Source organism: Eleginops maclovinus, chromosome 2, assembly GCF_036324505.1.
Source record: "Eleginops maclovinus isolate JMC-PN-2008 ecotype Puerto Natales chromosome 2, JC_Emac_rtc_rv5, whole genome shotgun sequence".
NCBI classification, from domain to species: Eukaryota; Metazoa; Chordata; class Actinopteri; order Perciformes; family Eleginopidae; genus Eleginops; species Eleginops maclovinus.
In genome coordinates, this window is record NC_086350.1 from 21,323,732 (window position 1) to 21,350,378 (window position 26,647).

At 41.9% G+C, this 26,647-nt stretch overlaps 1 protein-coding gene, 1 non-coding gene and 1 pseudogene across 2 annotated transcripts; 2 read left to right on the forward strand and 1 right to left on the reverse strand.

Annotated features, from left to right (window-relative positions):
• Nucleotides 1-17,666: 17,666 nt before the first annotated feature.
• Nucleotides 17,667-21,964, forward strand: LOC134880184 (zinc finger BED domain-containing protein 5-like; annotated as a pseudogene).
• Nucleotides 21,965-22,848: 884 nt separating this feature from the next.
• Nucleotides 22,849-22,920, reverse strand: trnap-ugg (transfer RNA proline (anticodon UGG)). The gene has a single exon. It is a non-coding gene; the product is annotated as a tRNA-Pro (tRNA).
• A 459-nt stretch (nucleotides 22,921-23,379) lies between these two features.
• On the forward strand, nucleotides 23,380-26,217 carry setd6 (SET domain containing 6, protein lysine methyltransferase). Its single transcript, XM_063896768.1, has 9 exons — nucleotides 23,380-23,507; nucleotides 23,892-23,972; nucleotides 24,082-24,226; nucleotides 24,305-24,446; nucleotides 24,658-24,852; nucleotides 24,970-25,120; nucleotides 25,344-25,524; nucleotides 25,606-25,742; nucleotides 25,833-26,217. Exons 1-9 carry the CDS (start codon nucleotides 23,481-23,483, stop codon nucleotides 26,124-26,126), a joined length of 1,353 nt encoding a protein of 450 aa, XP_063752838.1. The 5' UTR covers nucleotides 23,380-23,480; the 3' UTR covers nucleotides 26,127-26,217.
• The last annotated feature ends 430 nt before the right edge of the window (nucleotides 26,218-26,647 follow it).

Below are 26,647 nucleotides of genomic sequence, written 5' to 3' on the forward strand. Positions count from 1 at the left end.
AATCACTTCGACTACTTTTGTCTGTTATCTGTCAAAGACAATGGACACTACATTCCATGGACATAAAAGCTGCGTTCCTACAGGGTGTAGAGCTGTCACGTGACATTTACATCAGGCCTCCCCCTGAGGTTGACTGCAAAGGAACATTATGGAAGCTCAAAAAATGTGTGTATGGTTTGGCAGATGCCTCACTGTACTGGTACAACAGAGTGAAAGAGATGGTGCTGGAAGCAGGGGGCAAAGTGTCCAAAGTAGACCCCGCTGTTTTCTATTGGACTGACAAAGACTGTGCTGTAACTGGGGTACTGGCCTGTCATGTCGACGACTTCATATGGGGAGGCACCCAAAGCTTCTCTGAAACGGTGATACCCTACCTCAGGTCAGTCTTTCAAGTGGGACGTGAAGAGCATGATCGTTTCTGCTATGTTGGAATAGACTTTGTGACTGTTAAGAATGCTGTGCAGGTTCACCAGGAGAATTACATCCAACACATGCAGCCCATACATATGGCTCCTTCGCGAGCTGTCAAGCAAGACTCTCTACTTCATGAAGAGGAAAAGGATCAACTCCGATCAAAGATAGGTCAGATTCTCTGGGTAGCAAGGCAAAGCAGACCAGACGTCATGTTTGATGCTAGCAACCTGGCCTCTAAGCTTAAGAATGCAACAGTGCAAACAATTCACGAGGCAAACAGAATAGTGTGTAAGCTGAAATCCAAGAAAGTCGTGTTAAGCTTCCAACACTTGGGAAGTGAGAGTGCTCTCAAGATTGTCATGTTCAGTGATGCCTCCTTTGGAAATCTTTCAGATGGAGGCACTCAAGGAGGACATTTAATTGTTTTGATGGGAGAAGATGGTACATTTTCACCACTCTCTTGGCAATCAAAGAAAGTAAAAAGGGTTGTGCGAAGTACACTTGCTGGAGAAACATTGGCTATGTCTGATGGAATAGACAATGCAATTTTTCTAGCGACATTGTTCTCAGAACTGACATCAGGTGGCGCTGCACACGCACCACCTATAATCTGTGTGACAGACAACCATTCACTTGTTGATGCACTTAAGTCTACAAAGTCTGTCTCTGAGAAAAGACTTCGCCTGGAGATAAGTAGCATCAAAGAACTTGTCCAAATGCAAAGGATTGAACGTGTGCTGTGGAGCAACACAAAAGACCAACTTGCAGACTGTCTTACTAAAAAGGGCGCGTCAGCTCACCAGCTACTCAAAGCACTGAGTGATGGACAATGGAAGCTTGACTAAACTGAAAACTTGATTTTTGTATATATAGTTGTTATACTGTTGCACTAAAGTACAGTCAGAAAATGTTAAACCAGGTCAGGCTATGATTTTCAAAATGTTTACTGTTGAAATTTTGTTCTAACCTAAATGGTACTGTGGTACTGTAGGAATACTCAGGCTATATTTTGGCTATGCCCTATGATGGTGTGCTCACTTTAATTTGTAATCCTCATAGTTTTATTTCTTTAAAAAAAGAGAATGAGTTTGTTAACTATGTATTTCAGGTTCAAATACTTTTATTTTGATACGGACCGGAAGCGGTTACCGGGGTTACTGTGATTGTAGTACGGTTGAACATGGAGTTGAACTAGTAAAGTGAACCAAAAGAATCACGGTGTTTTCTATGAGTTAACACAGTGATTGTGAAAAAACAAAACAAAATGAAAAAAAACCAAACATTTTTGCCCCCTTTGGAGAGTCACAGTTGGCTTATGTGAAATTTTGCATTGCAGCAGTGTGTGTGTGTGTGTGTGTGTGTGTTGTGCTGCAGTGTATGTGTGTCTATGTGTGAAAGGCTGTGTAACAGTTGCGATCGCCTTGCAAGGACAAGAACACTTTGCAGGTCACACAACGCACTCGGGTTCTTCCAGTGCAGCCTGCTACCCTGCAGCGCGCCGCGTTCTTCAGGCTGATCATCTCTGGGAGATGGGCATTCGCCCTCCTGCGGACCGAGACATAGGGCACTGCCGTCACAAGACGTTTCTTCCCTTGATTTAGGTTGTCTTCTTCCTCTGGCTGTTCAGAGAGGTCTGCATCGCTTCCTTGACCGTGATGCTGGGCCAAGAGGGTCGTAGCCATTTCCGTACGGAACTCAAGGAACTGCATGATGCTCTTCTTTGGTGCAGCACATATTGCGAGGTCTTTGCGGTTTACCTAAAGCCAGATCCGTGAAGTGCATTAGCATCCGCATCGTCCACTTCTTAGTACGGGCGCTCATGCGATAGTAGCTAATCATTCTATCGATCAAATCGACTCCACCCATCTTGAGGTTGTACTCACGGACAATGCTTGGTCGCGAGACAGTCACATATTGTTTCAATTTCTTGTCCCAGCGCTGGCAGGTGTCTTCAGGCTCTGTGCCATGAACAACAGACATCATCAATACTGGTTTGTTGTCATACCACTTCACTACACACAACTTTCCGTCTTCAGTGGAAAGTTCTGATGAGGTACCTCTTCCTGTGTTTTTCATGGTTTTGTCAGAGGGTAGCTTCTCCTTCGCGCCAGCGAGTCTGTTCTTCATTATTGTACCAGTAATGTATATCTCCTTCTTCATCATTTGTTCCACACCTCGGATGCTTGTGAAGAACCGGTCACAATACACTTTCGTTCCTCAATGCAGAGTTTGACACAGACTGCCAAGACTAAGCCTCCCAACCCCAGGCCCACCTCTTCTTCTTCGATCTGCTCAAGCAGTGCACCTGTACCTTGATACAGATCAAAGTCCAGCACAATGCCATCTGCTGTAGCACAAACGAAGTTCTTGATGCCAACTGGGTTTGGCTTCATTGGCAGATATTAGATAGAAACCCTCTTTATTAGTCACATACATGCACACAGCAGAGCACACACAGTGAAATTGGTCCTCTGCATTTAACCCATCCTAGTACTAGGAGCAGTGGGCAGCTATTGTGCAGCGCCCGGAGAAATATTGTCTGCATGGACAGGCTCCTGTGAAAGGAATTATCTGCTCATCAATAGATGCGCATTCAGGTCGACTCTGAGACTTGCAGCCTTGCAGAATCCGATCCAGAAAAGGCCTCACCTTCCAGAATTTGTCCCTCTTCCTCAGATCTTCTGGCACATCATCATCAATTAGCACTTTTAATGATCCCCTCAGTCTGAAGAATCTGTCGCGCGTGAATCTGTCATTGATGGCAGTGATTCTCAAGGCTTTGGACCAGTACATCCTGATTGTTGGGAATCGGATGCAGGACATCAAAATACAGGCACCAAAAAAGTGGTAAACCTCATCTACAGAGGTGTTGAGTGGGTCCCCACTCCTAGACAATGACATAGCATTAGAGCAATCTGAAATCATTTTCATCAAATCTCTATCCATATACTGTTCAAAATAGTTTAGTGGGGTCCAGCCATCTCTGTCAAGCTCAGTTTCGTCCTCATGCTCAAACTGGGCAAGGTCTGGCGTCAATGGAGTAGCCTTCCAGCGCAACCCACGTCCTGCACAACCAGAATCAGAATAAAAATAGTACTTATTGCAAAGTAAGTTACATATTTTTACCCATGCAAGCAATTCACTGAGGTGTATTGGTGCATAACCTAGTTGAATCCGAGTGGACGTTTATATGAAATTTGAAGATTTACCCTCAAGGCATGCTAAAATAATAACAATTACCTTTATTGGGCTGTCCCTGAGTGCTTGGTCCTGGTGTTGTCTCTTCCGAGTCATCATCTGAGCTATCAGCCTCGATCTGCTGAGTTTGACGGCGCCGTCTGGGAGTGCGGGATGAACCTGTATCTGTCCCTGTCCCTGTCCCTGTCCCTGAACCTGTCAACAAGTGTTGTAAATAAGCATTTTGCTTCCTATCCTTCACCTAGCCCTTAGGCCCTGCCTAAAATAAACAAATATCCACTGGGTCTTGGCTAACCATTATTCGCACCACGGAGACGTTTACGACCTCTGCTGTGCTCAGTGGGCTGAGGAATGGGGTCCTCATCATCACTACTGTCATCCTCATCCTCACTGCTGCTTCGCTCCTGTGGTGGGGGTTGGTAATTGGCATCCAGGATGGGATCATCGTTGTCAGACAAGTCTTCCAAATCTGAGTTGTCTCCATCAATTAGCCAAAATAGCTCCAATGCTCTTTGCACAGAAAAACGCTCTGGAAATAAAAACATGAAAAAATCAAATACAAACCAATGTCATTTATATATGTATGTATTTCTTTGTTATTTATTTCACTGGGACAATGTACAGCTTTTCAACTGCACCAGAGTTAGCTATAAACAACTCTAGCTATTAGCTATAGCAAGGCACATTTTTACTAGCATATTAACATGTTTAACCCAACTAATTTATGTATGTATGTATGTATGTATTTAGTTATTTAATTGTTATTTATTTCATTGGGACAATGTACAGCTTTTTAGCTGCACCAGAGTTAGCTATATGCTATTTTACTTGTGCACATGTTTGCTAACATATTAGAATTTTGACCAACCTAAGTCCCTATGTACACATACGTGTTCATGTTTAGCGGCATACCAAATTGTTATTTTTACACATTTTTTGTCAAATTTGCATGTCATGACAAACGTACAATGCGTTGATAAATATCTAAATCAGAAAAAGCCTTGAAATATGATAGGACTTCTTACCTTGTCAAGGTTTGTGTTTGGAGCTGCCACTTGAATTATCTCTTGTTTGCCGCCATTTTGAATTTTTACCGTAGTGTGTTGTACTCTTCTGACACCACCAGATGGCAGTGTAAGTGCCCACATACGTGGAAACAGAAACCTCATACCCAAGCATCATATTATGATCCTTTATCCCTCCTCAATTAGGAAAATTGGTCCTTTGTTATATGTCTGGTGTAGGAGGTTCGAGGCTAAGCATAAGTTGTTTAAAGATTATTTCAAAAATTTCAAAAACATAACCAAATCACTAGCTAAAAGGCATCAAATGTTCATTGCTTATCACTGGGAAACCTTCACTCTAAAACAGAAGGAATATGGGCCAATTAAATCATTTTCTGTAGGAGATGTGGTCAACAGTGAAATGCTTGAAATGATGGTGTCAAAAGATGTTTTCTCGACAAGTTGGGTTAAAGTTGATGGTGTAGAGTACAAAGGTGGACTTGTTTTTTTGCAGTTCAGTGGAGGAAGAATGCCAGTGTTTTCTCAAATAGCTGATGTACTTCTGGTTGAAGATGACATTTTTTTATTGACACAGAACCTATTTACAGAGAAGTTTGATCAACATCACCATGCCTTCAAAGTATTACCAACTGAAGAAAGGTGTGTCTTAAAAATAACTGAACTAAAATGTCACAAACCGTTTGATATTCAAAGCTCATATGGTGCTGCAGATGAAAGTTTGTACATTGTACCTTCATTTATTATGTTTTAATTGACTGCATGGGGGGAAAAAGTAAAATAAAAATGGTGTTTTTGAAAATGTATTGTTTCTTGGATTTAATTATTCTGTCATTTTAATTGTTTGATTAAGTTATTATTCACACTATGTTGTGTTAATTTAACCCAGTTTAGTGAGTTAAAAATCAACTCTGATATAGTGTTCATGTAAATCGCTCAGTGTTAATTTAACCCAGTTTAGTGAGTTAAAAAAGTAACTGACACAAGTGTTAAATAATTAACTATTTTGAAAATGTTAATTTAACTCTGTAGAGTGTGGAGCTATATAAACCCTGAAAAAGTGTTAAAATTGACTCTGTGGGAGTTGATTCAACACTCCAGTTTTTGCGGTGTACCCTTGTGTATGTGTAAGTTGTTACCAAGTGGTATGTGTTAACTGTGGTAACACCAATTAGTAATGCATTAATTACATCTCGTGTACATGTCATGTTAAAACCAGAATGCGTTTGAATTATGGTGCAATGTACTTCCCAGGTATTGTACTTGGCATAAGGACTATAGGTTTTAGGATTTTAGTAATGTTTGCCTTGGGGTGTACTGTAGGTAAGAAAATACAGCGAGTTTGGATATAGTTACTTCTTTTTACTGTTTTATCTCAACACAGGAGTACAACATTACATCAATTGAGACTTAGAGGTGTCCAGTTGAATGACGTCCATGGTCTACAAGAAGAACAAATACAAAGGGGCATATATAATGAAAATCCAAATGACCAGGTATAGTGAAATTAAATGGCTAAGTAACTGGTCACTGTTCCTCAGGGAACCACAGTAGTCACATCACTTGGCATATTTAAGTATTCAATGCAATTTATTTGTAGTACATTCTTCTCACTTTCCTCGCTAATTATTTGTTGAGCATATCCATGGATCTATAGGCTAACGTAGCAGATGTGGATTCAACAAGCAGAGAGCTCTGTTACCAAATTCAACAGCCCTTCGAGTAGGACTTTGCATGAATTTACCAATCTTGTTTTAAACGGCTTTGTCTACTTAAGTAAACATGTGTGTATGTGTGTCACCACAGGACCCAACAATGAACAAACAAGATGGAAACTTTCCATGGGAATTAACGTGGGAATTAAATGGGAATTTAAGTGAATAAACTGGGAATTTTCGAAATTGAAGGTTGACTCTTCATAGGGAAGTTAAATAGTTGGGGAAAGTATATTTTAGCATAATGACTAAAACAAACCGATGCCATTCAAGTACGCTTGAATATCCATGCCATTCCTCAATCACATGCACATATAGCACACTGCTTACTGCATGGCTATTGAGACCACACCCCCTACCGGCACTGTGCATTCATCCATCACATGCACATATGATTTCTAGAAGACTGGACCACACTTTTGAGCCCAAAGCACAAGACTATTGAAGCCACACATTTGAACCTGTGGACTACACAAAGGGAAGTAAGGTTTGATGATATTATGGGGTAATATATTTATTTTATGTTTAAATTGCAAATATCACATACAAATGTATGTATCTACTAGATAGCTATCTGATAACTTAGATGCTAAATAAGCCATAGTTAGCATCACTTCATTTACCATCTATGAGGCACTCTTATAAAGATGCTAGCTACCTCAAATTTTAGGGGGCTCCGACAAGGTGTTTGGAACATTGAACAATGTAAATCTTTTCTAGTACACCTCAACAATGGAACTATGATCAGTAAATATGGCCACAATATGGGACCTTTAACTAATAACTAACTAATCAACTGTTGAATAATAACCATACTTAATGATATGTAATATATTATACCAAAAGTAGCCTGCTATAATTATACTATTTATTTAGCATATTCTTTTATATATTATTTTGTGATAGGTTTGAGATGAGGCAGGATGGTGGCGTACCCATACCAGGATTTAAAACTCTAAGTATCCTATATTCCTTTTTAATGTTGAACTGAACTGAAGCTAATAACCAGCCTCTACATAATTACTGAGCTCCATCATTAGATGTTTGCATTGGGGTGCAGGTGAAAACATTATCTATTCAAATTGCCACTGAGTTAACAAATGTTGGTCAGAAATCAGTTTCTATACATTTTGAGAATTGTCTTATGTACTGTAAATAAATAGCACCTTTTTGATTCAATAAAGATAAGACAAGATATACTTTATTGATCCCAAATTAGGAAATGTTTTCAAGGCGTTGCACCTACGTAGAAATAAAAGTCTATAAACTATCTGATCAATAAAATAAAACACAATTGAAGGGAATTTTCAGCAAACACAAAATAAAGCAGGATATTATTTACATTAAGTTTCAAATTCAAAAATAAATGTAAAATATACAGTGTGAAGTTAAAGTTCAGTTAACAAAAGAGAAGCTTTGGAGCAGTGAATACTCTGCCAGCCAGAGGTGATTTGTTGTACAGGGTTATGGCAGTAGCAGTAGGCAGGAATATTTACCTGTATCTGTCCTTTTCACAGCGGAGCTGGAATAGTCTGTTGGATAGAGCTCTGCTGTCTGTGCAGCTGCTAGTAGAGTGGGGTTATCCATGATTGATAACAGTTTGTTCTATTTCCTATAGGCTTCGACCTCTAAGGCTATCGCTATTGGGGTAATCTTTTGCGCATTCACAAAGCACTGAAATACTTTTTACCCACGCCCACCCATGATGTGGGCCCCACCTATACTCACCTCCAGTATAAATTGGAGGGACACCTGATAATCTGCTCCCCATTTTTCTTCAGCGCTCCGTTGCATAAGCAAATAAGCTAAAGAGCAAACATTCCTAAACATGGACAGAGAGAAGATATTCTATAACATATACAAACCTAACATCTGATGAAGGTAGTGAAGTCTTGAAATTAATAAAATGTAAGTTTCTTTACACCACTGGCTATAAAGATAGAAAGACAGAGTCTTGTACAGAGGCGTTCATTTCATTTATTTATTTAAAGGACAGCGCCCATTGATCAACATTGCTGTAAACGTGCCAGTGTTGGCCAGCAGGCTTATTTTCAAACATTGTCCTTTTGGCAAGGTGTTTAAATAACCACAAAAAGACTAAAGAAATTAAAACATTATTAAAAGATACACACAGCAACAGACAACAACAGTACAACAATAAATAGGAACAGACAAACATGCAAACAGTTTAAATACTATCATAATGTGATACAGTTAAAAGTGTTCACATTTTGGATTGCTTAAAAGCCAGTTCTTAAGATAGTGGTTAAATGTATGATAGGAGAGGTTATTTCTTATCTGTATTGGTATTGTGTTCCATACTTTTGTTGCCCTCACAGAAAAGCACAGTTTACCGAAGGAACTGGACCTAAGTGGGACGGAACAGTCCCCTCTTAGGGCAGACCTTGTGGTTCTGCTGTTTGAATTGCAGAGTGGTGGGGGTGCCTTGCCATTTATAATCTTAAAAATGAGACATGCATCAGTGTGTTTTAAAAGATTTCCCCAGCAGGGCAGGTTGTGTTAGTCCAGGATTTTGAAAAAAGGTTTTCTGTCCAAAACTTTGAGAGCTTGTTTGTGGAGTGATAGGATAGGCCTTAATGTTGTGCTATTCACCTGGGTCCAGCTGGCCATACAGTATGTTAGGTGGGGAATGATCATGGCAGTCATATAGAGTTTTGCTAAAGGTATTGTCAAGCAGTTCCTTATATATCTAAAGTTGCTAGATTGTATTAAGTTATTTGCATTATCTTTCTCACTTCGTTTTTGAAGGATAGAGTAGTGTCAATGATAATACCTAGATATTTCAAATGTGAAACTGTTTTAATGACCTCCCCAGACACATAGACCTTGGGTTCACAGTGTGGTAAAGTGGTGGTCTTGCTAAAACACACATAGACTGTCTTTTTAACATTTAGATAAAGCTGTGAGTCAGTAAGCCATTGATGTACATGTATTTAAGAGAGTGCTTTAGAGCATTATCTCTCTCTTTCATTAATTTCCTTATGTCAGTATTAATCCAGGGGAGGGTGTGTTTATTTTTGGCCTTAGATTTTGTAACGGATCCCCGTATATAACTGGTTTGAGTCTTTACTGCTGGTTCAAATGTACTGTTTTATTTTCTCTTGTTCAATACTACATTCCTTATACTTTCAAACTATCACCACCGTAAGAACTGTATGGCCTCATACGGGTCCATTAAAACTATAAAATCCTTATATTTTACACACGTACATCCGTTCGTGACCAGATCATACACTGTACTAAACAGTTACACGCTAACAAAGTGAAGTATGATTAACATTTTACCTTTACCGTTGTCAAAATAAAAGTCTATAGGAAAATGAATGGCATAAGGCCTGTATAAAATTCTTAAACTAATTCCGTGTTCACAATTATGCAAATAAGTACAAATTAAACTAAAAATGAATTATACCTTCATGGGGTTATTTACACTCCCACCAAATTCTAGTGTTTTTCCAAAATGGAAACATTTAAAACACACAATTTCAACTTATAGGGATAACCCTTCAAATATATATGGCTACACCACACAGAAAACTATATTGCATTTCATAACTGCATAGTGCCTAAACAGCTTCTAGCAATAGAACTAATTTCTGGACAGGGCGCTCCAAAGAGGTCCTGATGGTGCGCTCTCCTTTGTGGTTCAGCTCCTTCTCTCCAAACAAGATTTTGGCCCGTCTCACAAGTCCATCTTTGCCTTGAATGACTTCAGTCACTGTCCCAAGTCTCCATTTGCTTCGTGGTAAAGTGTCCTCAGCGTCCATCACTACATCACCGACCTGTAGGTTCCTTTTAGTGCCATGCCAGCACTGTCTTGCTGTGATGCTGTGGAGGTACTCCTTTTTCCATCTACTCCAAAACTGTTCGGTCAGGTACTGCACCTGGCGCCACCTCTTTCGTCCATAAAGATCCTCTCTTTCAAATTTGCCAGGTGGAGGCAAGGCTGTGGTGGATTTCATAGTGATGAGGTGGTTAGGAGTAAGTGGCTCTAAACTGTTGGGGCTGTTCAGAGCGTCAACTGTGAGTGGACGGCTGTTCACAATAGCCATGGTCTCATAAAAGAAGGTGCGCAGTGAAGAATCATTAAGCCTACCAGGGGAGAGTAGCAGAGTGGCGTTGAGAACGCTTCTCACAGTTCTTATTTGTCGTTCCCACACACCCCCTGCATGGCTGGCATGAGGTGCATTCATGACAAAGTCGCACTGCTTTTCTGTGAGAAATGTATTCAGCCTATTCATGTCCAACTCTTGCAATGCAGCATTCAATTCATTTTTTGCACCAATGAAGTTAGTGCCTTGGTCACACTTAATTTGTCGCACTGCACCTCTTAAAGCAATAAAGCATCTCAGTCCATTAATGAATGTGTCTGTGGACATGTCCTCTAACATTTCAATATGAATGGCTCTAGAACAGAAACAGGTGAAGAGCAACCCATACCTTTTTTCTTCTTTTCGCCCTTGCTTAGTCCAAAAAGGACCAAAACAGTCCATCCCACAGTATGTGAATGGTGGGGTGGGTTCTGTTCGTTCGACAGGCAGGTCACTCATCTTTTGGCTTTCAACAGGCCTTCTCAGCCTTCGACATGTCACACAGTGACGGATGTAGGTTGCCACTGCTCTGCTCAGTCCACAGATCCAATAGCCATTGGACCTGATTTCATTGATGGTGAAGCCTTTGCCCTGATGTTTCACTCTTTCATGATGGTGGGCGATGATCAGACTCGTCACGTGATGTCCCTGAGGAATGACTGTTGGGTGCTTGAATGTGTTAGGGAAAGATGAGCGGCTGAGCCTACCTTCCACCTTGAGCACACCCTCTGCATCTAGGAAAACATCGAGGTGATACAGCTTGTTTTGTTTTGGTAGCTGATGTCCTTTGCTTAGTAGCTTTATCTCTTCTCCGTATGTTTGACTTTGCATGTCTTTGATGATGAGCTGCTCTGCACTCTGTCTTTCACTAACTGATGAGAGGTCACATGATTTTACCTTTCTTGCACGCCGTATGAGCCGCGCCACTGCTTTGACTGCCCGAGACCAGCATGAGAACTTATTCAGTCTGTCTACAAGGTCAACTTGTTCTGAGGTCTTTGTCTGAAATGTCTGAGCCTTTCTAACCTCTGGGTCACCGACAGGCAGCTCTGAAGGCACCTCTGTTGGCATTTCGATCTCCCTTTTCCACAGAAAGCTAGGGCCAGTGAACCAATCAGAAGAAAGTAGCTCATCTACTGTTTTCCCTCGAGATGCATAGTCTGCTGGGTTTTCGTCAGTTGGTACATAGAACCATTGCTTGGGGTCTGAGGCATGACACATTTTCTGCACCCTATTTGCTACAAAGGTGTGAAAGTGGCGAGCATCATTATTTATGTAGCCTAAGACAACTTTTGAATCTGTCCAAAAGAACTCTTCTACATTACAGTAGCCTAATTCTTCTTTGAGCATATTGCTCACTGTGACTGAGACAACTGCTGCGGTAAGCTCTAACCTGGGTATAGTTGTGACCTTCTGTGGCGAGACGCGTGCCTTTCCCATGAGAAGAACACAGTGAATGTCTTCTCTTTCGTTCTTCAGTCTTAGGTATGTGCATTGGCCGTAGCCTGTGGTGCTTGCATCTGAGAAGTGATGTAGCTCTGTTTTGATCACTTTTCCAAAGCCAGCTGGCTGGTAGCAGCGAGCTACGCGTATCTTTTCCATCTTAACAAGGTCATCTTGCCATTTCTCCCACCGTGGCTTCAACTGCTCTGGAATTAGGTCATCCCATCCTGTTCCTTGATGGCACATGTCCTGGAGAATTTTCTTTCCGTTAAGAAGGTACGGAGCTACGAAGCCTAGCGGGTCATATATGGAGGCAACAGATGACAGGATGCCGCGCCGTGTTGCGGGCTGGTTCTTTGGTGCGACTTTGAAGGTGAAACAGTCACTCTCGATGCTCCAGTATATTCCTAATGCTCTCTCTAAGGCTGCGTCATTGAATCTGAGATCCTTTGCTTTAATGTCTATAGCGTGCTCTGTTGAGGGGATGCTCTGGAGAACAGCACAGCTATTGGACACGAATTTGTGAAGGCGTAAGCCTCTCTTTGCACACAGCTCACGTGCCTCCTTTGCTATCTGAATGGCCCTTTCAACAGACTCAACACTAGTGATGCCATCGTCAACATAAAAGTCTCTGGCAATGAACTGTGATCCTAATGGGTGTGTGTGACTGTGTTCTTTGGCGAGCTGCTTTAGTCCATAATTCGCACATCCTGGTGAAGACACGGCTCCAAACAGATGGACCTTCATCCTGAATTCTTCGGGAGGTGTGCTTACATCGCCGTTCTTCCACCATAAGAAGCGTAGGTAGTCACGGTCCTTCTCTGAGACATGGAACTGGTGGAACATCTTTTCAATGTCACACATCATAGCAATGTGATGCTGGCGGAAACGAATGAGAACACCTGTGAGACTGTTAATCATGTCTGGGCCTGGGAGAAGGTGTTCATTGAGGCTACTTCCCTTGTACTTTGCCGAGCAGTCGTAAACTACTCTCAGCTTTTCAGGCTTTTTGGGGTGATAAACACCATGGTGAGGTATGTACCATTTTTCTCCAGACGTGCCTTCTGCGCTTACCTCTTCTGCGTCACCCCTTTCAATGATGTCTTTCATGTAGTTAATGTAGTCATTCTTGTAACTTTCATTTGCAATGAACTTCCTTTTCAGGTGACTGAGCCTCACGGCAGCAAGCTGCTTGTTATCAGGTAAGCACGGTCTCTTGCGAGACTGTTTTGTCATCACTTTGAATGTCTCTGAAATCAGTCTCCAGAATTCTGATTGCATCCATTGGAGTCACTGCAGGCAGCTCCTTCACAGTTACTCGGTGACAGTGACTGTTTGACATGTGCGAATCAGAGTGAGGTGCAGAAAAGCCAACAATACTCCACCCTAAGTCGGTAAGAATGGCGAAGGGTTCATCATCCTTTCCTGTTATGACCCGTCTCGGTACAAGACTCCTTGGACAATTGTAGCCTATCAGTAGCCCCACCTCGCAACTAAGGAGGGGCGGTATTTGGTCTGCTATTGCCGTGAGATGTAGCCATCTTTTTGCCGTTTCGTGTGTTGGTATGTGTTGTTTGTTCACAGGTATGCAGTCTTTGGTGTATGCGGGAGGCAGTTTGATGTGCACAGTGGAATTGAATCCTCTCACTCGCAGACCAGATGTGCGTTCACTTTTAAAGACCATATTTTCACCCATCATGGTAGTGAGTTTCAGTTTAACTGGGCAAGTAGTCAGCTGCAGCTCTGTACACACATCTTGCTCGATGAATGTTGTGTCACTTTGTGTATCCAGCAAGGCGTACACAAGTTTTTCTCTGGATGGATTCTTTTCGTTAGACACCCACACCGGCACTATCATGGAGGTGTTTTCTGACTGACCTTGGCTGGTGACGTTGAGGGACAGAGCAGGTGTTGGGTTCGTTGTACTGCGTTGTGCTGAATCTTTGTCTTGACCTTTTCCGTAGTTGTCATCATGAAGACATGTGGGATGTCGTCTTTTGCATGAGTCACATGTGTGGCGGTGCCTGCACTCCTTTGCGCTGTGACCAGGTTTTAGACATCCATAACACAGTCTGTTGTCTTTGATGTACGCTCTTCTATATTCCAGTTTTCTTTTCATGAAGTCTGGACATTTGCAAAGCTGGTGACTGACATTCTGACATAGCATGCAGGGGGGCTTGACCTTTTCGTTTGTTGATGTATGCTTATTATTTTCCACCACTGTATGTGTGTTGAAGGCACTGGCTTTGTTTCTTTTGCCTTCCCTTGTGCTCCACTTGTCTTGACAGGATTCTGCTGGATGGAGAGCGAGGAAAGAGGTGACTGGATTGCAGGCAGTTTCGGCCTCCACTGACATGAACTTGGCAAAGTCCTTGAAGCTAGGGAAATCCTTTCCCTCCGTGAGACGTGCTGTCACTTGCCGGTTCCATCGTGAGGCTATCCACTCTGGCAGTTTCCGCATCAACTTCTGATTTTCCTCACAGTCGTTTAAGATGTTTAAGCCTTTTACATGGGGCATGGCCTGCAGACAAGCATTTAAGAAATCTGAGAAATCTCTCAGTCCTTCAGCATCTTTAGACTGTATTTTTGACCAGTTGGATAACTTTTCCCTAAAGGCCTTTTGAATGATAAACGGCTGGCCGTACCTCTGATTGAGCTTGTTCCATGCGTCACTGTAAGCTTCACTGTCGCTACGATAGAAAGTCCCTTTTATGCATTTGTGAGCTGAGCCACCTACATATCTCTTGAGGTAGTGCAGCTTATCGGTAGTGGGGATGTTCTTTCTATCTATAAGTGATGTGAATGAAGCCTTCCACTCAACAAAGTCAATTGGATTGCCATTAAACACTGTGGGCTCTGGCATTGGAAGTCTGTTAATAGCAATGCTGTCCTGAACGGCTTGGGCTAGGCAGGATACATCGATGGCAGGAGATGGAGTGACAGCCGTGTAAGGGTGCGTTATGGCAGGGGGAATAGAGTTGTGTGGCATAGGATCATGACATGACTGAAAAGACTGGGCCTCAGACTCCTCTTTCACTTCTCTGTTGTATGCTTCAAGTCTGGCGTGGGCAGCTTTCAAGTCTTTTTCAGCTCGTAATTGTTCTAATTCGGCCTTGTGCTTTTCTAATTCCCTTCTGTGTTCTTCTTCTAAAACACGAATTTTTTCCTTCTGTTTCTTTTCTTCCATTAGCACCTTATATTCAGCCTCCTTAGCAGCTAACTCCGCCGCTGCTTCTGCTCGCTTGGCTGCAACACTTGAGTGCGTGGAACGATGACTGCCAGTCAGTATTGAAGCAGTGGAGCCATAAATGGACCGCGCATAGTCATGCTTAAGCAGCTCATGCAAACGCTGCCCTCCATATTCTGCATCATATTCTCCATTTACTTCAGTCAGTCTTTCGTTCAAGATTTTGACAATGTCAATCGTCACCGCTGCACAAGCATCAACTTTACACCTTAGCTCAGTATCGGGCGTGCCGTGCTTTCTCAATTCTTCATACACATTCATGATATCCATTTTCCTTATTTCCAAGTTGTCTATAAGGGATGTTAGGCATTTTTCAGCTAGCTCAGATTTGAGTTCATTGCGTGTTTGACGAGCTTGGGCTTTCCACTGTTCATACAAGCTAACAAGTTTCTTTGCTCGTTTGCACTGTTCATCTTCACGGTATGCTAGCATCTTTTCAGTGGGAACTCGCGCTCTGTCAGAACGTCTGGCTAAATCTGTATCAACATCTTCATTGCTTAACAGTTCGTCGAGAATTTTCTGCTTGATTTGCAATGAATCTTTTAGTTCGTTACTAACAGCACCTTGTTCTGCTTCCCTTTCTATGATTTCCTTGTATTCCTGAATTACCTTTTGAAGGATATCAATCTGCTCCTCTTTATCCTTGCCGTGCAGAGTAGCATCGTTTCCCTCCATTTTTGTTATCCTTTGTTCGTCTTCTTGCTGCCTTTACCGCCAAACCGTCTTCAATTCACCGCTGCACGTATCCCTTTCATCCATAAAAGTGTTCCTTTCCGTCCGTAGAAGTTGTCCTTTTCGTCCGTTGAAGTCGTCGATGCAGCAGGTTTACTGAAGAGGTGAAGCTTTTGCAGGGGAGGATAAAGTTCTTACTTTTTCCGTGGAGGATAAGTTCTTACTGTAACGGATCCCCGTATATAACTGGTTTGAGTCTTTACTGCTGGTTCAAATTTACTGTTTTATTTTCTCTTGTTCAATACTACATTCCTTATACTTTCAAACTATCACCACCGTAAGAACTGTTTGGCCTCATACGGGTCCATTAAAACTATAAAATCCTTATATTTTACACACGTACATCCGTTCGTGACCAGATCATACACTGTACTAAAAAGTTACACGCTAACAAAGTGAAGTATGATTAACATTTTACCTTTACCGTTGTCAAAATAAAAGTCTATAGGAAAATGAATGGCATAAGGCCTGTATAAAATTCTTAAACTAATTCCGTGTTCACAATTATGCAAATAAGTACAAATTAAACTAAAAATGAATTATACCTTCATGGGGTTATTTACAGATTTGCTTTTCCTGAGGAATCATTTTGATAGGTTTTGGATTGTTGACATAAGAGCATGTGTGTTGGTATCCATATCTGTACCAGATCAAATTTGGCTCCAGTTAATGTTCCAGTTTTTAATTTCCCTGTCAAATTCATCAATATCACTCTTGGGTATTCTTAATTTGTAAGATTTTGTGTTGAGTTTCAAATGGAAGCAGGATTTAGTGAGCTTTCTGGCAATGAGAGTTAGGTTATGATCAGACAGACCAGTGACAATATTGAAGATTTTTGTCACCCTTTCAGGTTTGTTGCTGAAATTCAGGTTAATTTGGATTTTTGAGGATGTGGTTATTCTAGTAGGCCCCTTAATTAATTGTGTGGGATCAAATCTATTTGATACCCGTTCTAATGCCTTATTGCTTGCTTTGTCCTCCCAATTAACATTTAAGTCACCCAATAATACTATTTCCTTAGCAAAACTGCATTCCCTAAGCATCATTTCTGATTTGTCAAAGAAAATAGCTTTTACAGATGGTGGTCTGTACACTCCAGTGAGAATGAAAGACGTCTGTGGTGACAGGCTAACATTAAGACAAATATGCTCAAGCTCATTCTCAGCAGAGCATTGAACCTCATTACATGATATCTGGTCTTTCATATAAAACAGTAACCCCCCACCCCTGCCCACAGATCGATCTTAAGATGTTAAGAGATGTTTTATCTGATCACTTTTGGGAACAAGACTGCGGATATTCAACTGACCCCCCCAGCAGACCACTGGGTTTTGCATGATGGTCCCACAGCACTCTGGCATTGTTCACAGTTTGAAAGAAGTTGAATTTTCGCAATTTTTTATTGCTGGATTTAATCCTGCGGCTTTCCGCTGAGTGGCGCCGACTCTTGTTCTGAGTGAGTTCTTGATTGGCCCACGCTTACCTGGACCATCGCAGAGAGTTGGTGTGCTGGTTTGAGATCGACTGGTTGTGCACTGCCCGGGGATTGGAAAACAATCGCCCTTGGTGTGGAGATCCATAGGGTCTCGTCAGTGAAGATTCGGTAGTCGTCCGTGTAATGGATTTGCTGCCGTGCGACCTCGGGGGTTAGCGAGGATGCACACCATTTCAGCAACCACGGCTCTCCCTCTTCCTCCACACTGTTCAGACCAGGCCCAGCCCATGATATTGGTTGAGCGGCAATTGTAGTCGATACACTCCCAGAGACATCCGAGGACCTGGTATGGAGATTAGGTAGGTAATCAGACAGACACATTTTCAAAATGCTTAACAGTGCTGCTAAAATTACAAACTATTGCTTTATATTAAAAATAAATGCATCAATAAATGACAATAATGGTAAGTCGACAAGTTGCCCCATATCTGGTTAATTTGGTGGCACATGTAAAGGAGAATGTTTTAACTATATTTGGTTTAACTGATCTTTGACAAACTATGCAGTTTTCAAAGGAGATCTAAGTTAGCTCTAATGGGATAGGTTGCTTTTTAGTGCATCACACTATGATACAATGTATACAATATGTAATTGCGTGCGAGGGTCGGTTCATCGCTGCTTGCAGCTTTAATTCATATATTTTTTGGCTCTATATTCTCTATAATTTTGCACAAATCATATATTTTTTGCATGTAGTACATACTGTGCAGTTGCATATAAATTATTATAATGATAATTCAAGCAAAGTACTGGAGGCTAACAAGTTGTTCAATGCACAATGGAGAGATGTATGCACACAACATGAATAATAAAAACCTGGAAACCCTGTTAAGTGCAACTCAAAGTGTTTTAGGGATTTTTGAAAAATAGTAATTGAAATATAACACACTTTATTTTTCTTGTGCCACCTGCATCAAACTGTTGTCTGTGTCCTTTGTATCATGGCTCTTGTAACTTTGAACTCCAGGGGTCAAAAGAAGGGCTCGTCCGGGATTTGAACCCGGGACCTCTCGCACCCTAAGCGAGAATCATACCCCTAGACCAGTCTTTCTCAAAGAGTGGTCCGCGGACCACTGGTGGTCCGTGAGCGACCCCTAGTGGTCCGTGAATATTTTGGTAAAATGTCACATTTGAAATTAATATATTATAAGTTTAAAGTGTTTCTCAAACTGTCTTAAAATTACTAGTATAGAGTAATAGATGTAGCGTAGCTACGTAGGTTCGTAGCCACGTAGCTAAGTAGGTTAGGCCTACGATCTTACGTCATAAATGATTTACGTGGTCAATTTGAGCTGTCAACTGACAAGATGGATCGATGGCTAAAGACAGGGTCAGTTAAAAGAAAATTAAATGACAAATCTGACGTGACAGTCAAGGTGCATCGTCCTGATGCAGGAGATCCAGCAACTACAAGTGGTTCAGCCGCAGCGACAAGTGATTTTATCTGTGTTACTGAGTCCCAGGAGACGGGTTCGCCATCTAACCACCACCGGGCTGAAAGCTTAGAAACTCGGCTTGATTGCGGAAAGTCCTGCGCTAAAGTGAAGCGAAAATATCACAGCGACTACATACAATTTGGATTTTGGAGATGAAGAGGGTCCCAATCCACACTGTGTTTTGTGCTACGAGTCGTTGGCTAACGAGGCTATAAAACCCGCCAAGCTCAAGCGTCATTTTGAGAGCAAACACAAGGATTACATCGGGAAACCTTTAGCATTGTTTGAGAGAAAACGTGATGAACTTAAAAACACATGACGAAGGCGCCCTAACATTTTTTTGCGACGGGGGAAAATGCGAAGGCTACAGAGGCATCATACAGGGTATCCCTTCTCATCGCAAAAACAGGGAAACCTCATTCGATAGGTGAGAATTTAGTCAAACCAACTGCCAAGGTTATGGCTAATGTATTGTTTGGGGAGAAAGCAAGCAACGAAATGAACAGGGTCCCCCTCTCCAATGATACTGTCCAGCGGCGAATAACAGCCATGGCCGAAAATGTGAAAGATCAGCTGATCACACGTTTACGCCAAAGCCAGTTTTTCACACTGCAACTGGACGAGTCAACTGATATCAGGAATGAGGCAAATCTGCTGTGTTTTGTAAGGTAGGCTACATTTATGCTGGCGGTGTGCAGGATGAATTTCTGTTTTGTCGTTCCTGCCGACCAACACCACAGGGGAAGCCATTTTTGACTCAGTCAACGATTTCATCCTGCAGAATAATATCGACTGGACACGATGTGTTGGTATTTGCACAGATGGTGCAACTGCAATGACTGGGAAACACAAGGGACTGGCAGCGCGCGTACGCCCAGTTGCACCTTGCGCCACAGCAACACACTGTTGCATTCACAGAGAACAGCTGGCTGTGAAAAAAATGCCACCATGCCTCAAATCAGTACTGGACGAGTCTGTGAAAATTGTTAATACAATAAAAACCAAAGCACTGAACACACGTCTTTTTAAAGCTGTGTGATGAAATGGGAAGTGAACACACAAAACTGCTTTTCCATACTGAAGTTCGCTGGCTGTCGCGTGGGAAAGTTCTCACCCGTCTATTTGAACTGCGCGATGAGGTGATGTTATTCTTGCATCATACTGATGAACTGTATGACAGACTGCATGATTTCCAGTGGCTCTCAAAATTGGCATACCTGGCCGATGTCTTTAGCGCTCTCAATGCTTTGAACTTAGCGCTGCAGGGAAAAGCCGTCACCGCCTTCAATGTGCAGGACAAAATTAAAGCCGCACGCCTCAAGATGGAATTGTGGTGTGTCCGTCTGGATCGCCAGGAGTTTGACTGTTTTCCGACGCTTGTGGATTTTCTCCTTGCTGCAGATGAAGAGCTGGACGGCAGCACAGTTGCAGCCTTCAAGGAACATCTGCAAGGCCTTCACTTTCAGCTGGGAAGATATTTCCCAGAACTAGATGCAGTCTATGAGTGGTTCAGGAATCCATTTGGGGACAAAACGCACATCGAACACGTCAGTTCCAAGCTCCCATCAAGACAGGTTGACAGCCTTGTGGACATCGCATCTGATGGGACACTGAGGACGACTTTCAGAGAGAAAAAGCTTGACAGATTTTGGGTCCACGTCCAGCCTGAGCACCCAGAGCTGGCTGACGCTGCTCTGAAACTGTTGATGCCGTTTCCAACCACCTACAACTGTGAAGTTGTTTTTTCTACACTTGTTGGTCTGAAAACAAAGCAGCGTAACAGGATCAATGTGGACTGTGATATGAGACTAAAACTCTCCCGTTTGGATCCAGACATTGTTTCACGGATGTCTCAGCACAAGCAGCACCATTCCTCCCATTAGGTAGCAACAGAGACACGCAGTGTATGAGTGAGTAAACAATGCTATTTGTAAATGTAACAGTGTAAATAATTACCTTGTGTTTATTGTTAAATTCTTGTTAAACTTGGGCCTGCAACCATAGTTTTACTGTATTTTATTTTAGAAAATACACAGCAGAAGTTTGTGTGGTACTAAATGCGGTGCATTTTGCGTATCTCTCTGTTCGCTCGGACATAAACTCAGTAATAAATGTAGTCTATGTTTCATATGATGTGTAAAATCTATCAGCATTTACCGTTTAAATTGCATGTGAACGAAATGCTTGTAGAATCTGTAGTTGTATTTGTATTGTTGATTTAATGTGTGAACGAGCGATATAGAGAAGGTCACATAAAGCTGTTATTATTAGGCTGTAATTTCTAATATACTGTTGGAGTAGTAAGCAGGCCTATTGTATTTATTCTAGTTTATATTTAGTTATATTTGGTGTGTATTTAGTTATATTTAGTGTATATTTCTCCTTCCTTCTTTGTATTGAACTGTTGCACCTCAATTTCCCTCAGAATGTTGTTTTGGGATATTGGGGGAGTTAGGTGGTCCGTGAGTATTTTTTTATTGGTTAAGTGGTCCTTGGTCTGAAAAAGTTTGAGAAACACTGCCCTAGACCAACGAGCCTTGCAATTGCGTTTTATTTTTATTTTAAAACCTCAATCCCTCATTCCTTCAGTCATGCAGTGTAACTCTTTGATGGTGATGTGGCAGCTTGAAGACCCATGACATATTTGGTGAAAGAGCACCCTCTGCAGCACAGCATTATAAAACACATTCAGCTTTTTTTTCTCAGCTTTTACAGCTTTATGTGATCAATGTTGTAATGGCTTACTAATATTGACATCTGCGGGAATATATATAACACTTCAAATGATACTTCACCATTTGTTACGCTGCTAATGTTTTATTTTTTTCTCCATTACATTTAAGCCAATGCATTTCAAGTGGAGGCATGTTAAAGGTAGGTCAACGTTTGTGTAGGAGCACTATTTTAGACACAGGTTGCCATTTTTAGCTTTGCCTATCATTCTCTTAAGTTTCATCTTAGATGAAAGTTTTAAATACAAATCATCTGCTTCTGAATGTGGCCACGACCAGAGAGATGGTCATTGACTTCAGGAAGAAGCGGACGTCTTCACTGCCCCTGTGCATTCTGGGTGAGGATGTGGCTGTTGTGGAGGATTACAAGTACCTTGGAGTCCACCTCGACAATGGACTGAACTGGAGGGCACACTGACGCTGTGTACAAGAAGGGGATGAGCCGACTCTATTTCCTGAGGAAGCTGAGATCCTTCAACGTCTGCAGCAAGATGTTGGAGATCTTCTACCAGTCTGTTGTTACTAGTGCATTCTTCTTTGCTGCCGTCTGCTGGGGGGGCAGCATCAGGGCCGGTGACACCAGCAGAATCAATAAACTGATCAGGAAAGCTGGATCTGTCATCAGCATCAAACTGGACCATTTTGAAGCTGTGGTGGAGAGGAGGACTCTCAACAAACTGTTGTCCATCATGGATAACCCCACCCACCCTCTCCACCTGCTACTGGACAGATAGCGAAGCTCCTTCTCCAACAGACTGCTCCAGCTCCGCTGTCACAAGGACAGCTCCAGGAGAACATTCCTGCCTACTGCAATAACCCTGTGCAATAATTCCCCTCTGGCTGGCAGACAACTCACTGCTCCGTAGCCTCTCTTGTGAACTGGACTTGACATGCACTCCTTCACACTTAACATTGTACATTTACATTATAGTGATTTATATTTTTGCCTTATTTGTACATATGTATATTTCTCATTTATTTTATTTTGCTTGTGATTATTTGTTAATTGTTTTTGCTTCTTTTAGTATTTCGCTACTGCAACATTATTATTTTTTTCCCAGTTAGGAATAAATAATTTCTGATTTCTGATCTACTTCAGTAAAAAAAAAAAAAAAGGTTTTTTATTTTAAAGATGTGCATACCTTTTATATAATAGTGTTCTATTGTTTTCGTCTCTCTCTTACTGATTGGGCAATTGACATCTGACAATACTTGTTATAAGCTTTATTGCACCACTGACTGTGCTATCAGAATTTGTAATGTATGGCCTATGCTATTTTGAACACCACCGAGCAAAATTTAGGGCTCGTCCGGGATTTGAACCCGGGACCTCTCGCACCCAAAGCGAGAATCATACCCCTAGACCAACGAGCCATCTGTCCTTAAAAGAGCTGATGATTTCATGATTTCGCCGATTGGAGGTGAAAAGCTTGTCTGACTGAACAACACTTTATAGTAGTCATTAGGTAAACAGCAAACTATCCCTGGAAACATTTTAAAACACAATAATCATAAATATGATGTAGACATTTTATAAATTAATAATATCAAATTGTAAATCAAAGCAACATTTGTATTTACACATATACGGATAAGGTTTAGCTTTTGAGCTAATCCACCAATTTTTTTTAATTTTTATTTTTTTAAAGAATTTCACAAGTCATAAAAATGATTTTCCATGTTCAAGATGGGTCAAACCAATTGAAAAACTACAAACTCCCCTCAAAAAGCAATGGTGCTAAAAAAAAATCTGTTTAGCTCTCATTTCATGCAAATTAACTAGCTGCCTGCAAGTCAGCTTTCGGGTCTTACTTTAACCCACGTTTTCTTTTCTCCACTGTCCGCATGGCGCATGCTCCAGTTAGCTTTGGGCTAATTCAACAGAAGCGTCAGTGGTTACCCAGTACTCTGTTTTGAACTACTACATTAACGCGATGGCAACTGAAGCGAAACGACACAAGGTGACACATTTAATCATTTTAAACCAAAAAACAAAGATGAATCATCTTGGGCTGCTTTTACACGTGTGTTTGTTTAACGTTATAACTTAGATACAACGTAGAGTAAGCTTCACGTGCAAGTAACGTTAGCTGCTTCAGGTGCATGTTGTGGTTTCTATTCATAACGGTATGCATGGTGAAGTTAGGCTCAATTGACGTAAAAATAACGTTGTCTATTCATTGTTATACCCGCAATTAGTCTGTTTACACTGTTGGTGCTGCTCATCCACTTTAAGCGGTAGAGATGACTGTCATTGTATGAAACAGTCAAACTAAGAGCAAAGTAGCTAGGTCACAATTACCTGCTCATATTGATAGCTCAAGTTTGTATCCATGCGTTGACAGGTGGATTACAGTTCAGAGATTAATCCGCTGCAGAACTTTCTACAGTGGTGCAACATAGTCGGCGTGAGACTCAGCCATAAGGTATGTTGAAGCCCTGGAGCCATCTGACAGTCAGGCAAACCAATTCCCTGCCTTTTTTCATAGTATTTACATATTAGCCAGGTATTTTAGCATCTCTCTCTCTGTGTAGGTGTGTGTGAGTAAAGAGGGAACAGTGGCAGAGTATGGGATGCTGGCTAAAGACAACATAGAGGAGGGGGAGGTTTTATTCACCATCCCAAGATCAGCTCTTCTCCACCAGCAAACAACCATGGTCTCTGCCGTGCTGGAGAAAGGTGATATATAATAACGAAGTGGCTTTCCCAGGAATGAAGCTCCTCTCTGTTTGTAACCCCTTCTCTGACCCTTCACAGAGAGGTCATCTCTGGAGAGCCCCTCTGGCTGGGTTCCCCTGCTGCTGGCTCTGCTGTATGAATATACATCTTCACAGTCCAACTGGAAACCCTACCTCTTTCTGTGGACCAACTTCAAGTCACTGGACCACCCGATGTTCTGGTAAAAATCATTTTAAAATTAGTATCTGAACTCCATTCTAGAGATCAGGGCTGCCACAATGTCTTCCTTTTTTTGTATGAATTACATTTAGGTAACTAGAGAGGGTGTTACCATTACATTATGGAGGTGTTATTAGATGAACAATGACCATGCATAAGAGTTATGTGAATTTGTAATGATCTTTACAGTAATTCACAGTTTATCTGTTCAGGTCTAAAGAGGAGAGAGACGGCCTACTGAGGGGAACGGGTATTCCAGAGGCTGTAGAAACAGACCTGGTGAACATCCAGAGGGAATATACACATGTGGTTCTTCCCTTTATCAAAAAGCACCCTGATCTGTGGAACCCCAGCACACACACACTGGAGCTGTACACAGAGCTTGTGGCCTTTGTCATGGCCTACAGGTTAGTGAGCACAAGATGAAAAACACTTGTGTACGTAAAGATCTTTGTTTCTTTTTTTGTCCCTCTAAATTTGAAATTCAACCCTGAGATCCCTTTCACCCTCCCCCCTCTCTGTAGTTTCCAAGAGCCACAGGAAGAGGAGGACGACGATGAAGATGATGATGACGACGAGGACGAGGAGAAAACCCCTAACCCACCGATGATGGTTCCAATGGCTGACATGCTTAACCATGTGTCTAATCACAATGCTAATCTGGAGTTTACACTGGTGAGGGGAAACAACCAAGCCTCATTTGATGGATTCTTTCTCATCTAGATTTTAGGGATGACCAGATTTGAACATTGATATCGGCTTGTTGACTGCCACCATAGTTAGTATAGGTAGTTGTAGCAGATTAAAAAGAATTAAAGCAAAATGTATAAAAACAAATCTGAAAATATGTATGTTTTTTTTAACATAAAAGGAGGCTCTAACTCTCCATCTTTCACAGGACAGTTTGAAGATGGTCTGCGTGCGCCCTATTCATAAAGGCGAGGAGGTGTTTAACACCTACGGGCAGATGGCCAACTGGCAGCTGCTGCACATGTATGGCTTCACGGAGCCGCATCAAAACAACACCAACGACACCGCTGACATCCCCATCACCAACTTCTACAAAGTCGCAACGCAAGGTACTTTAAGGGTTTGCATTTAAAGTTTGACAGGAAATAAGTGAAGAACCCTCCCTCCTCATCTGCCTCCTCTCTTCCCAGGTATTCAGTCCGATCAGGACCGGCAGCTGGTGGAGGAGAAGTGGGAGATGCTGCGTGAGATGATGCAAGAGAAAGCCGTCTTTGTGTTTGGGAAGCAGGGCTGCCTCACCGACGCAGAGCTGCATTCTGCCCTCAAGGTGAGAGCTGAACCTTACCTGTACAAACCTGAGCACTTTGTTGACCAAGCTTGAGGAATGGCTTATTGGACAATGTTTCTGTGTCTTCAGGTGCTGTGCATGTCAGAGGAGGAGTTCTCAGAGTTCAAAGAAAACGAAGGATGGGAGGAAGATGAGGAAGACGAGATTTCCCTTGCGTTCTCTAACGAGGGTCTCCCTGGATTAAAGGCTCCGTGGAAATGGCTAATTCATGAAGCTGCCCGCCTGACTGCGAGTTCCTTCGGAGACTGGGAGGAGGGAGGGGCTGTAGCTGAAGGGCTGCGCAGCCGGCAGCAGCGTGCCCTTCAGGTGCGCTGCGGACAGAGGAGCATCCTGCACAGACTGATGGAGCTCACCAAGTCGTGACTCCAGCAGTGAGGCCGACCAAAGTCCTTTTTATATCAAGAAGCAACACAAAATGTCTCCTAAAACACCCCATCAATAAAAGCTTTTTTTTAAAACATGTCAAATGGTGTGCACTTATGTATATTATATAGATGTTTGACACATGAAACATGTGCATGATTTGATCTACCCAAAAAAGGATTTCATTTTTCCCATATATAAGCAGATTTAAACTTGATGCAGACATACAGCACAGACTCCACTTGCACCAAGTTGAATTATGAGGAAGCATTCAAATGTTGCCATATAGAAGTCGAGCGTCTTAAATACATAACCAGTGCAGATGGTGGGTCCGTTAGCTATTTATCTTTTGATATGCCAGATTGTCATCCTCTAATGCTTTCAAGACACGGCCACTTCATGGTCTGGACGCAAGTTTTCTTTTCCTAATAAACAAAAAGCACAGTGCTTCAAAAGTAGGTGCAAACAAGGTTAAAACAAGGTTTTAACCTTAAAAGTAATTCATATTAGAGTATGTACAG